Source organism: Lichenostomus cassidix, chromosome 5 (assembly GCF_008360975.1).
Source record: "Lichenostomus cassidix isolate B80296 chromosome 5, HeHo_3.0, whole genome shotgun sequence".
In the NCBI taxonomy this organism is placed as follows: Eukaryota; Metazoa; Chordata; class Aves; order Passeriformes; family Meliphagidae; genus Lichenostomus; species Lichenostomus cassidix.
Window position 1 is genome coordinate 35,984,970 of NC_139486.1, and position 14,378 is coordinate 35,999,347.

A 14,378-nucleotide genomic window follows, 5' to 3' on the forward strand; every position below is an offset into this window, starting at 1 on the left:
TTTACAGAATTGTTATGCCTCTTGTTAGCTATCCTGATGGAAGGTATATTGAGTCAGTGTGAGGTTTAAGTAGGTTCTTACCTGTTTTAATCAAGGCAGAAATTCAAGGGATTAGTTCACCTTGTAGTTACTAGAACTGTTTAATACACAGTACATTTGATTTTGTTAAGTGGGGAAAATGTACGCATGTTGTACCATCTCATTCATGACAGGGTAATTGTTAATAACTGGTAATTTCCCAATAAATTTTAGCCTGGCTTACTCACATTCTTTTGAGCAACTGGATTTTATATTAATAATGATGTTTCTAGAAGAATTTTCTGCTACACACTCTTTTTCTAGTGCAAACAATTAAAAAGTTTTATTTGTTACTTTTATCCAAGTGTCAGGGGAAACTAAATGCTGTCTCCAGGCCTTAGTAGTGTCTTTTGTCTGAAGGAAATTCTTCAGGCAAGCTTTTTTCACATCTGCCTTTGGTGTAAAGAAGAATTAAGTATTACAGCATGTTAAATTCTTCCAATGGAAACTTTCCAAGTTGTAAATTAAAAATTAAGAGTTGAGGACAAGCAGTCAGTATGAACAATTAAATTTTTTCCAAATAGTGTGTTGCCTGTAGAGAACGTATCCATTTCTAGTGACGGAACCATTCTTGGCCATTCTGCTTCTGCAGGTTTCTCTACTAGAAGCAACAGAAAAGTCATGAAGGTCTGGACAATAAATTAACCTTGATAATAGCATTCTCACGACTCAAATATATTGAGTCAAAAAGCCCTAAACATATAAAAAATTATTTTAAATGTTTGTAGTTCCTGGAATCAGCAGTGCTTTTGAGATTCCCAAAATTTGTAACCACAGGGTTCAGCTATTCTTGTCTGTACTGGAAGTTATTTTTGATTTTTAAATTATTCTTTTAAAATGTCAATCCTATCTGAAACATGTGTGATTTATGACATTCTTCTAGCATCATAATGTCATTAGCATAAAATGTTTCAGGAAAGCTAAGTGGACTGTGGGATTTCCCATGGAGAGCTGATTAACTCTGGGGTCAACAATTGTTTCCATGATGACACTTCATACAATAATCATCTTGAAACAAATAGGTGGTTAAAATTCAGAGCATAATGACTAATGATTATTTCTCATGTAATTAAGGTATAATTGATCTAATTAATGTAATAAGTATTGTGCCTGTAGATAATTGTAGATACTATCTATAGTATCATCCATAAAATAATCTTTAATTTAGATTTATTTATTTCTTAAAATATTTTTCTTTCATTGTTAAAATCACATATGATTCTAGTCAAACTGTAATTACAGGGAAGAAAATTCACATCTCTGAACTGTACATTAAGGCAAATTAGTGTTTTCTTTCTTTGAAAAGAACCATTTCTGTGGAACTCAAGAAAAATACAATACCGACCATTTTAATAGCAGTATCACAGGAGTACTATGTGAGTGTTATGAAGTAATAGCCTGGAAGTGCCTCTGCTTTCCATTTCAGCTGTAAATTTCAAGAATGTTCTTCATTTGGTTTGTGCATTATATAGAAGTAGTTTCAAATTGAATGAGTACTTGTTTTAGTCATGTTACTAAACTAATTAGCCACTTATTAACAGTCACAGTCATGCTCTAAAAGCAATTAAAGATACTTTTTCTAGAGCAATCAATATTTGCCTTATCAGATGTTTGAGGATATAGTTTTATGTTAGAACAAAAAAATCTTATTTTATCTGGTAAGTGGTGTAGGAATAACTGAAAAGGAAAGGTGTTTAAACAATTCAGAAGTTAAGCCATGGCTAGCAAGCCTTAGGAGAATAACAAGCCATGGGAGAATGACTTATGAGTATATCTTCTTCACTGTCAGTTCAGTTCCCATTTCTGATTTTGGAGAATTGTTCTGTATTTATAAACTTTGAGTACACAGTAGACATTGTTATGGGTCCTGACAGATGAGCTTAGTTTCTACTGCCCAGTAGTACCAATGTACTAGCTGTTGCACAAGCCCAGTAAGCTCAGCACTATGTATAATTTCTGTAACAAAATCAAGTAAAATCTGTATTGTAACATAGCAGAATGCTAGCAACACTCCACTAGTTGTCTCTTCTACCAGTAGTGCATCAAGAAAGTGTTTTTAACCAAGGTCAGACTCCAGTTTCCACTTGCTGTTGAGTACAGAGGCTAAAGAATAGACAGAAAAATGGAGCTGAACTCTCTGTCCATGAAGAGAAAGATGTTAGGGTAGCCTCTTGATTTTTTTTTTTAAAACCGTTTACACCAACTTACTCCATCCAATATACATAAACCAAAATGTAGGACTCCACATGAGAATGCATTCCTTCCATGTCCACAGAGATAAAACTTCTCTTCCTTTTGTATGTGCTTTCTCATCTCAAGAGTCTTGCATTTGTGTCTGTGCAGTGGCCTGTCTTCACTGGGGAAGGTGAGAAACAACTCCATTCTGGCTTTGTCCCTACTTGATGGGAACTGGAGGAAGTGGGTTTATGTCCTTCAAGGGGGGACAGATATGAATGCAGGTTTCCCATTTCCTGGACATGTACTGTTACAATTAAGCTGTGTGCTAGAGACAGCACTCATCATAACCATTTTTCAAAGGGATTCTGAATCAATGATATATACAGGTTTTAGGAGTGCTTTATGTGTATCTAATGGATTAGACTGGTTAGGGGATTAAGATGTGTAAATATTTAGTTTGTGAATTTCATAGTGACCTTAGGTAAGGAGATATCCTAACTAGGTTACTTAGTTAAAATGGGTCATAAGCTTCAGTAGGAAAAGTGATAACCAATATTGGCTACTCAGGTAAGTTTTTTCTGGATAAAAAAGTATTATGAATATGGAATTTCTGAATCCAAACATCACTGTGTTCTTTGTCTTCTGTACTTGTCTGAAAACATTGTTATATACTTGTTAAAGATTTTACATTTATGTACAACTTATTCTGAGAGCATTCAAACTAAAGCAAAATAAATAAAAATCTGCCTGTTAGATTGGATCTCATTTCCAGGGAGGTTACTTGGTGACTGCAGCATTTTTCACTGACATTGTGTTTGTTTTCACCTGTTACCTATTTCTGTCTTGGGATGATGGACTACTTTTTTTGAGTTATCCACATGTACATTATGAAGTTAGGTATTATTTGAACATTGTGATTCATAGGAATCATTATATAATGTATCTTGAAGACGTAGAACCAAAGCTGCTATTTAAAGGATATTACTTGTATAACATTCCCAAGTTTCTCACCTTTTTCCTTAATTTTCCAATGTAGATAACAATACCCAGACCTTCAGTGGCATCCACACAGTCTGCTTCAGAGAGCTTTCACTATGGCCACCAGCTAGAGAGAAGAGAACAGGATGGTCAGTCTGTGGAACACACTGTGGAACTTTCCTCTCCAAAGGAAAGTGTGCCAGGTTTGGCTGTGACAGAAGATGCACTTCCAGCTAGTGCCAGCAGACCAGATTTAGTACTTAATATTAGCCAAGAGGTGCTTGACAGGGAAGGACTTGTTGAAGAATCTGTCAATGTTCTGGACTGTGGCCAAAAGGATCTATGTGAACACAATGGGATACAGGAAGAAAAAGAGCTTGGAAATATTCCTGTAGAGGAGGCTGAGGAAGAAGGGCTTCCAGCGGTTTCTGAGGGTGCCATTGAAATGCTAAGCAAAGAACAGAATTCATCTTTGCCAGGAAACTCAAAATCTGCAGAGGAAGAACCTCTGGCAAATACTGAAGCAGCTCAAGAGTCAAAGCCAAGGCCTGTCTGTTTGGTGCCAAATCAAGATGAGGTTCTGAAGTCAATATTACCTAAACCATCAGAACTGTCTCCCTCAAGACTTAATAACGCACATGTTAATAAACAGACAAGCAAAATAGCAACCATTCAGGAAAATGGTTTTCATTCTGATAAGGAAGAAGTCCATAGCCAAGACTTGAAATGCCACCAAGTGGCCCTTACTACTTTTTTGCAGCAGGAGAATAAAAAAGAGAAAAATGCTCCTAGAAATGGAGAGTTATTCCACTGCATTTCAGAAAATGAGAATTCTTATCGATCTAAGAAGGACTCAGTTAAATCATCTTTTGTATTCAGGCAGAGCCGAATCCCAGTTTTAGCACAAGAGATAGACTCAATGTCAGATTCCTCTTCTGTTTCTGCAAAGGAAAAGCTGCTTCTAAAAAAGGCCCATCAGACAGACTTGGTCAAGTTACTTATGGAAAAGAGACAGCTCAAATCTTTCTTTGGTGACCTCTCAAGTGCCTCTGATAAGTCACTGGAGGAAAAAATGGCTGCTGCTCCAGTACCATTTTCTGAGGATGATGTCTTAGCTTCATTTTCTAGATTGACACTGGACTCTCATTTCAGCAAGCAGAATGAAGATAGCTCTTTATCTCCAAGCAGCCCTCAGTCCAGGAAAAGCAAGATTCCAAGGCCAGTGTCCTGGGCAACCACTGATCAAGTCACCAGTTCAAGTTCATCTCAGCTCTTTCCTCGGCCACCACCAGGAAAACCCCCTACTAGACCTGGGGTAGAAGCTAGGTAATGCAGAGAAAATAGAAATAGATTTTGAGGTTGAAAATGGATTTGAGGTACACTGCAGTTACTGTGCAGGATGGAATCCTGTAAAAGTTCTGTCCTTTAACTGATTTAAAAAAAAAAAGCTGGGCTTCAATTCTGTGAGAAACCTTACATTGTTGGAGAATGAATGAGGAGAAGCTGTTACACAAGAATGGGCCTGGTTCACTGTTAAAACAAATACATCAGTAGATGTGTATTCAATATTTTGAAACCTGCCAATCTATAACTAAGTCTTCAAACGTTTTTTTTAATGAGGGGTCACTTTTTCAGAACTGCTGGTTATTTACAAACCCATAGAAATTTTTAGGATCTGTTGTATTCAGCCCCCTTGAAAATTAATCTGTTCTTAATGTAGTCACTTTAAATATTTGGGTATTTCAGCCATCAACATTGAGTCAATTAGCTATGCTCAGATCATGGCTAGGTAAACCAACTAATTAAAGGAGGGCAGATGAATTCTAGAAGACCTCCCTTTTGCCATGTTTATATGCAGAAAACCACAGTCTGGTTTCTTCAGTGTCTACATTCCTAAGATAAGGATAATTTTGATACAGTAGTGCAAAATCCTTTGAAAGAAGTTGTGGTGGGCCTTGTCATCCCTTACAATTGCATATGGAAGTGTACTGATGGTGTGCAGGAATGGATGTACCCCTCTGAAACAACGGCAATAAGCACTGCTCTTCAGTGCAGTTCTTCCACCACCACCAGGAAATTCCAGCTATCCTGTAAACACTGAGGCTGTTTATGTGAGTGAGTTTACGTAAATATAAATACTGTGTTGATCTGAACAACACAGAAGCCAAAGCCTAGATCCAAACACCTCTACCTAATGGGAAAGTTCAGCTCCACATATCTGTTCTGCAGTGCAAGTTCCTACTTAGTTGCTAATACTACAGTATTTCTATTTGAACTTTAGTGAATAGGTAGAAACAGAAATAATCTTTCTTCATTTCTTCTTAAGGTTGCGCAGATACAGAGTCCTAGGCAGTAGCAGTTCGGATTCAGATCTTATCTCTCGTCTGGCTCAAATCCTACAGAATGGATCTCAAAGACCAAGGAGTTCTACCCAGTGTAAGAGTCCAGGATCTCCACATAGTCCAAAAACACCACCCAAGAGCCCTGTCATCCCCCGCCGCAGTCCCAGTGCCTCCCCTAGGAGCTCTTCTTTACCCCGTACTGCCAGTTCTTCTCCGTCCCGGGCTGGGAGATCCCATCATGATCAGAGGAGTTCATCCCCACATCTTGGGAGGAGTAAATCACCTCCTAGCCATTCAGGCTCCTCATCTTCTAGGAGATCCTGCCAACAAGAGCACTGCTGCAACAAACCAAGCAAGAATGGTCTGAAAGGATCTGGCAGTTCTTTCCACCATTCCCCAAACACTAAGACTCCCACAGGAAAGAGCAAATCAACTACTAAGCTTAGCAGATAGGAACTGGGCCTTAACAGGTATAAAGTCTCCTCCTAAATCTGATGCATGTTGTGTCTGTGTACTGTGTATTTAAGAAAATAATCAAAAAAAGTATATTAAAAAAGATGTTGAATCTGCACATTTTAAAGAAAGTTACCATTGTAAACTATTCATGAGAAAGCATTCTGTGTAAATAAGTGGCCAGGCTTTGCCTTAGAGCAGGCAGCAAGCAGATCCACAAGGGGGGAAGTAGAGGCCAGGATAAGAATGACTGGGTAGTCAAAAGGTGCAATGGATTTAGAGTAAAAAAGTATATTGAAGATGAGTGTTCTAAAATGGTATTAATCTCAATGTTTTTAGTTTACCTAGTTAGGAGATTTGGCCTAATTATTTAAGGCTTTACGTACTCAAGGAATATGTAAGAAAACCTGAAACGGTTATGCCCAAAATGATGTCACCACTTGGGAGATAATTACTGCTCAAGCATTTCTTCACAGTTTTAAAAAAGCACACAGTTTAGAAGATATTTCTACTCTACAATTTTTTTTCTATTTTGAGCTGCAGTCACCTCTAAATCACTGAGTGCTCATTTTGTCCCCTATCTATCATGACACAGATTTTTTACCTAAGAAAGTATCATAGACCTTACACCTTCTTGACAATGATATTAAAAAATTAATACTAAAATTTGACAAGATGTTTTTGTACCTATATTATTTAGAAATTTGTGTAGTAGTAATTAGGATCCAAGAAGCTAATTCTCAGTTCTATATCATACAGGTTTTTGGGAGTCATAGTGGAGTTCTTCAAACCACATTTGGTATGATTTGGGAAAGCATTCCTTCCTAGGAAATGAGAGAAAGGAGTAGATGTATCCACTTCACTGGATGTTGCAGATTTACAATAAAATGCAATGTAGGTTAGAAAATAAGAACTTTCTTTACGCCCTTAATTCAGCTGAAAAAAGAATTTTTGTTACTGCAAACTTTGTTTTTTCCATTAGTTATGGATCACTTAAACCACAAACCTTACCATGTAGAGATGATTACCAATCAAGATTTGCTTTTTTGGTCATTTGTTTTCTAAAATCATGAAAGATGAAACAGAGATGAGGAGATTGTCTACTTTGTGAACTGGATAGGTTAGAGGTGACAGAAATATGCTTAACACCCTTACAAAATCTGGGTAAGAATATTAATCATCAAAGCAAAATATACTGAAAGAAATCTGAGATATTTTTTGCATTGGATTCTTGTCATTCTCTTGCCCAAATGTGTTTTTGATAGCCGAGTTTTGATGACTCTCAGTGAAGTCCTTGGTGTGTAATTCCTCTGTCTTTATTAGGTAGTTACTTTGTAATACCTTGTGCTCTGCAGGAACTCTGTAGGGAATGAAAAGGTACAGCACCTTTTGCTGTATTCAGGAAAGAGTACAGAAAGAACAAAAAGAACAGGGACACACAAGAACGCAAGCCTGGGAAAGATGCAGCCAGCTCTTCCTAATGATTCCTGTTGTGGGGATTCTGGATGCATAGGAGACTTGTCAGTTACTGATCTGCTTGCTGTAGTCATATGCCTCTCCAGCCAGCATCTGTGCTTTTTTATTTAACTTCTGCCAAATGAATACCTTTGGATTAAAAAGGGAATATTTTGTCTCTGAGCTAACACATTCTAATGCTGCATTAAAGCTGCCCTAGAGCTGCACTGAATTTCACTTGCTTTGTCAGACTATGTTGATTTTTTTTCTTTTCTTACTATGAATATGTATATTGTTTCCCATGTGTAATGTAGCACAGTGTGGAACCTTAATTTCATTCAGGTTTCAAGCACTACAGATGAATGCAATAGGTAGGGTATACCTGCTTTTTCTGAAGAAACTGTACCATTGGAAAGTCCTATTCCTTTGTATTATATTGTATAATAGGTGCTATACCAATAATTGCATGTCCTCATGGTAAATTATATAATATAAATATTTATATATACATATATGTATATGCTTATATAAACTCATTCTTTCTCATTTTTCATTTGTAACTTATGGACCACAAATAATACAGTTCCCTTTCTGTTAGTTCCTGTATACTTACCTCTTCTATTCTTCCCCCCCTGCCAAAAAAATCTGGAATGCACAAATTCTAATAGCCTTTATACCTTGGTACAAAATTGAAGGACTGCTGATTTCTCAACCAGCCAATGTTTTGTCTTGCAGCTTGTTTTCTTTTTTTTTTTATTTCTAATTTCATGTGCACATTTGCATATGGAACAAGAACAAAGACTCAAAGGTATTTTTATTTTTTATTACGAATAGGTCTTGTGGTTACTCGTTTTTATTTCATAATGTGAGTTCTTAATTGTGAATACTTGTCATATAGGAATAGTGACAGTCTATGAATACCTAATGGATGAATGTGACAACAAGAAATTCTATCTTTTCCTTCCTGTTTTCTACATGTTTCCTTATGGTATACCATAAAAAAGAATTTGGTCACATTGTGATGTTTTTGTCCTGGGCACTTGCTGGAATTCTTTTTTAAGGTGGTGTGGCAGCCCATGATTATTTTTCCTTATTTCTGAAAAGCATTTATTATGGTCTTGTATGTTTATTCCTACATTACATTATCAGTTTTAATAAGTACCAACTTTATGCATCCTTGCCTGAAAATGCCTGAAGTTGAGGTGTTTATATTTTCTCTCTAGTGTAACAGGATCAAGAAACAGGTAATTGCTTTACAGATGAGAAAAAATATAACACCTATTTTACGTTGTCTTCAAAGTACAGGCTTGTCCATTGTTAGACATTACTATGTAAAATAAATCAATGCTGTAGAAATTCACTTGTACTTGAACTACTTGCCAATGTAAAAATAGTAAACTATGCCAAAAAGGAAAAAGAGAAATCAGTCGTGATTGATGACCCAGGCTTCTTTTGGTGCAGAAAAAGGTAAAAGGACTGTATACCCCCAGTTGCTTTTTTGCTGTGGATTCACAGGATCTAAGGAAAAAATCATGAAGATATGAATGGAAGAGCAATTGTGAATAACTTACCTTGAACTACCTGCTCTTCTTGAGTTTTTTGTTGCTTGATACCATTCCCCAAAAGGTTTACAGAATTGCTTACTATAGTCTAACATAGCAATCAGTTAATGTTATTAGGTAATGGTCAGCTGATCAGCTCATACATAAATATTAGCTTAACATTTCTAGAGGGCCTGTATAATCACTAAGGACTCTTTAAGCTTCAGTACTTGAATATGGAACTGGCTCTGCAGAAAAAAACCTGTATACATATGTATGGCCCTGGTGCAGAGTGGGTGTGAATGGTGTATGGCAGGTTATCTGCAACACATTTTCAGGGACGGGGAAGAGTTTTCTCCATAGTACAAAATGGCTACAGTTACTCTCCATAGCACACAGCAGCTTATATAGGAATACTAGCTGGGAAGTAATAAAATTCAAGGAGCTGTTGCTTTGTCTTCTTTAAGTCTCCATTTCTTTGGAGGGCAGGACAATGGAACCATGACAGGTAGCAGGTGCAGATGCTGCACGCTCATTGCCACTTTATGGTGTATTCTGTGTTGTGGCCAGCACTTTGGAGCATTTTTTAGAGAAACTGAGGCATGAAGTCTTTGAACTTAAATAACTTGAAATCACTGAACATTTCACACAGACTTTTGTGCTGCAATGTTGCATGGTAAAATCAATCTAAGTTTCAATCTCAAAAATCAATTAACCTCTTTATTAATTACAAATGCAAATTACTTCTTAGGTAAAACCCTGCAAGAGTAATAGAAAGTGCAATACAGTAGAGCAGCGTTGGCCAGTTGTATGATGCTAGGCACCTATCTACTACTTGAGCAGGATTGATAAGCATAGAAAATTTCACTGCGCAAAGGCAGGAGCAATATGAAGTCTTAACTGCTAGTTACATATAATTATACAGGAGTCAAGCCCCTGCAGAGTGACACAAGGCATTTATTACAGCCACCAGCCACATCCTGTCTTGGGAAATCTGGGCATATTCTTACCTTGAAGTCTGCATGTTTGAGATCAAACTTTCTTGCATACCTCACTAATCAGTCTTGATATATAAGGAAGGATTTGGTCCTATATATTTAAAAATAGCTTGAAATATTTTTCATCTGAAAAAGACTTGCAGGAGCTCTATCATCTACAATTTGTAGTATTATGGTATTAACTATAGCTGGGAAAACACGATTTTGATTTTATATATATATATATATATATGAATACACATTTGTACATAAGTGTATCTACATATACACTTATATAGATATTGTATATTATATAGAAATATATATATACATACATACATATGTGTGTATATACATATAGATAGAAAGAGTCTCAGCTAGTCCATCCTGTTTACTGGAATTAATTTGCCAGAGTGAGCCAAGGCCTGCTTTGCTTTGATTTACTCTGGTCTCCTCTTCATCTACTGCAATTTTCTTATGCCCTAATTCTGATTCTGTGTCTTTTTCATATTGCAAGGCCTGATCCTTTAGTCCTACTTGGACAAAATTCCCGTAGGTCCTTCTTATTGCAGTAACATTTATGCAATGGTTGACTGTAATGCTTCTAATTTTTTTTTCTTTTTCTCTCCAATGAGAATGTAGATAAAGCCAGACTTAGAGTACAGTCTTTTTCCTGTAAACAGACTTTTTCTGTAATGAATTGAACATTTTTATGGAACACTAAGAGGCATAAATTCTAACAAGAAGAATGTGATTATTCCAATTTCTTTAAAAAGGTCTAATGGAAAACCAGGGATACGTGCCTCCAATTTTTATAAATATGTTAAATGAGAGAGTAGTCTTCTGAAAAGGAACAGGAGAATGAAAGAGAGCTCAAAGTCAAACTCTTTCTCATTATAGGCCTATAATGTATTATTTTTATCATGCAGGACTGATCCTGTGAGGTGACAAGAGCCATGTCTCTTTTGTCATTCTCAGTGAGTCAGGGTCTGCTTAGCTAAACACCATGATGCCCTGAGGTGTGCTCTCTGTATGCTTTTCCACTTTTAGAAGTGGGCAGAGAACTGTCAGCTGGATTAAGAAAGGCCTTGACGTTTATCCATGATTCCTTTCTTCAACTGGTAAACACTTTGGATGCTCGTTGGGTGGTGAACAGGGCAGTGCTAGAGGTTAGCAGTTGAACTTGGGTCTTGGGGGTGTTTTCCAACCTTGATGATTCTATGATTCCTGTTTCTGAAATATATAGAGCAGGGCATAATACTTTTATTCTACTTCTTTTAGCTAATCAAGTAGGCAGTGAACTGAAGGGGTTTGTTTGCTGTTTTGCTTTTGGTTCAAATGTCTTTGGTTGTAATTAGTACAATTTTTGGTTACCAGGAATCCTGGTAAAAGGAAGTGAGGTTCAATGTTTTGACTACGTGCAATACACGGGCATAGATCGTACATTTTTTAGCTAATCAAATTGCATAAACATGCACCTCACATAAGAATACCTCACCTGTCTGCTTGAAGCCAGTTTTCCTTTTCCCTACATATATTTGTGAAAGAGAAATTATATAAAATCAGTCTGGATTATCTAATAAGTGCAAGGAATTACTTTAAGATATTGTCAAATGCCAAAAAGTTTCTACCACTCATTTTCATGCAGTTTAAATAATCAGGCTTTAAAAGTATTCATCTTTGAGTGGAGGGTTTTGTTTGGTTGGGTTTTTTAAGGAAAAATGCACGGGAGTCCATTGTTTCAAAGACTGATGCATTAACTTGGCAATGACTCACCATCCAGGTTTGAACAGGTATGCTGATTTTATTCTCCATTGATGGTAACACATTATCTCTCAACAGTAATAATGACAAACCTAAATGCTAGCATATGTCAGTGATTCATTTTGTTTCTGTTTCTTCTCTACACAAAGAGCTTCGATCCTTGGAAGTCCTCACTGTTCTTGTGCAGGTGAAACTTCATTAAAATCAGTATAGGGTCCTGTTTTGTTAAGGCTTTTTCCCCGATTAGAGATGAAAGGATAAACTCACTCTGTAAATACCGAATTTGCGGTTGCTGTATTTTAAATTGGAAAAGGCTTATTTTTTGTTCTTATTTTTATGACCTGACATCCCTTTGGATCTCTCCTTTTCTGTCAGAATTACTGCTGAGAGCCAGCTTTGGCCAAGAGTACAATGTGGTTTCTTTAAAAACAATGCCACAAGTGGGCTTCTCATGTGAGGTCCTGATCATCCACAAGTGTCTGTGGGAATTCAGCTGGAATTAATTTGATGTTTGTTTTGAGATCACTTGATCTTTGACCTTTTATGTAAAGGACCTATGGTAACATCAAAACAGCTTACTCCAAAAGATGCAGTGTAATAAGTTTGGTCTGCCTGGCTTCAAATCCTCTGAAACCCGTATCTGCTGTGTGGAAGGCAAGGTCATAAAGGTTTGACACAAAGTGAGGTAGGATATTTTTGGCAATTTCACATCTTCTTCCTCTGACTGGAGATCTGGATTTGTTGCCAAGCAGCCTTCTCTGCATCCTGTTCACTTTCACTGGCTAGAAAGCAAGATTGGAAATTCTTCCCCAACTTTTAACTCTCTTTCTATGGTCAGCCCAGACTCAAGTTGCTTGTGCTAACAGATGCCAATTTTCAAATGCTTTCATTTAAATATCCAAACTAGTAAATTAAGGAAATCACCAGCAATGCCTTCAGACAAGTACTGACTTCTTGAAGTGGTCAACCAATGGCTGCTAATCTAAAATCTCTGGGCAATACCACAAAAATTAAATCTGTGTATTAATGAAAAACACAATGTTGTCACCCCATAAGAAATCAAGTACTCAATAGTAAAGACTGCAGCATGATTAAATTACGTGGAAAGTAGTTCCAAGATAATTTTTTACCATTGAGAAAGACAAATGTTGAGTCCTTCAAATTCTCTTGCTCAGTAATTGCAGTTCTCTTCCCCTCCATGGAAATCTTCTAAGCCATTCTTTTCACTTAAGTTTGCTCAGGCACCCAAGAGCATAAAGAGTTAATGCCCTTGTAATGGTCATTTGTACATAAAGTTGTAATTATTTATTTTCTCATTTGTACCATATCAAGGCTTTGTACAATGTTTAAGTTTTGTTTTCAAATTATTTTGTATTTTATTTTTATAAACTGGTTCTAAATAAAATACTCATTCAGCATGCAAAACTTCAATTCTTGACTGTGTTTGTATAATGATTCATTAACTTACAAAGCTTCAGCTGAAATATTTTTCAGGTTTTTTTCTGCTATTGTAACCCTGTAATTTAAATGTAGAAAGTGCTTTGGGAGTGATTATTTTTTTCTCTGTTACAAGAAAGTAAAAAGCAAGTGTGTGCTGGTACTACTGCAACATGAATCAGATGTTCATACTCCAAACTGGAATGATTGGATCAATGGAAGTTTAACTGATTTAGTAGGTTCATGTGTTGTATATTAATAACAACAGAAAAACCCAAATGGGCCTCCTCAGAAAACCTGACTTTCTACTTGCTCTTACTCCTTTTGTCTGTATTCATCTAAACAATAAATGATTGGCACAGCTACATCAGGTCAATTTAAGTTACAATATGGTGGTCCTGAAAAGCCAGCTGCTGATGGCTGTTTTCTTTTTTCCCTTCACAATTGTAGTGTTTTATTTAGTCAGAGACCATTATAATTGACTTCTTTTGGGGATAGTCAGCTGTCTGGATGTATTCACTGAGCTTTTACAGCCTCTTGAGGAGACTTGTTTCCCTCTGTACAACAAACTTAAACAGCAGATAGCAGAGAAATGAATGAAGAATGGAAGTTGTTACTGGATCTGAGTGCTATGTGGAAATGCAATGTTAAGCTACCAGTTGCTCTAGTTTCCTCCAAAACCCTTTTATTTCTTGTTCTAGTAAAACTAGGCATAAGTAGAGTGTAATATCATCACAATTTATATTTGTGGTTTGTGTGCCTGGGTATTTTGGTTCTATGCTACTGGAAAATACTACCTGCACTTTGCACAGCAGGACAAGTTTTTTAGGGAAGTCCAGAAGAATTGGAGAAAATTTCCTAGACTTCTTTCTCAGTATTACCACTGTTATGCCTTGCATTAAGGCAAATTGAAAGCCACCTCTGCCTTTTTGAAATCATTGGCAGTGTTTTCATTAAGCTTCATGACCAGGTCATTAGCTCTTGTCATTTATACAAATAGCCTAGGTAGCTTCACAGGAGAGGAAACAAATTGGGAATTCATTTACACTGTAACAGTCCAAGAAAATGATGTTTCACCTTGTGTTACGAGCAGCCAGAAACTTAATGGCATGGCATCTGGATGGTGCATGTGATTTCAGTGCTCCCAACAGAACCATCATTTTATCAAAGAAAGG

At 36.7% G+C, this 14,378-nt stretch overlaps 1 protein-coding gene across 6 annotated transcripts in view; it reads left to right on the plus strand.

Annotated features, from left to right (window-relative positions):
- The window catches only part of TTBK2 (tau tubulin kinase 2), an 80,915-nt gene extending 67,718 nt beyond the window's left edge, over positions 1 to 13,197 (plus strand). For all 6 annotated transcript variants that reach the window (XM_085062297.1, XM_085062293.1, XM_085062298.1 and 3 more), the window contains 2 exons: positions 3,293 to 4,560; positions 5,561 to 13,197. In XM_085062297.1, the coding sequence (XP_084918423.1) occupies positions 3,293 to 4,560; positions 5,561 to 6,029 (1,737 nt within the window). In that variant the 3' untranslated portion in view covers positions 6,030 to 13,197. The remainder of the gene's footprint in view (positions 1 to 3,292; positions 4,561 to 5,560) is intronic.
- The last annotated feature ends 1,181 nt before the right edge of the window (positions 13,198 to 14,378 follow it).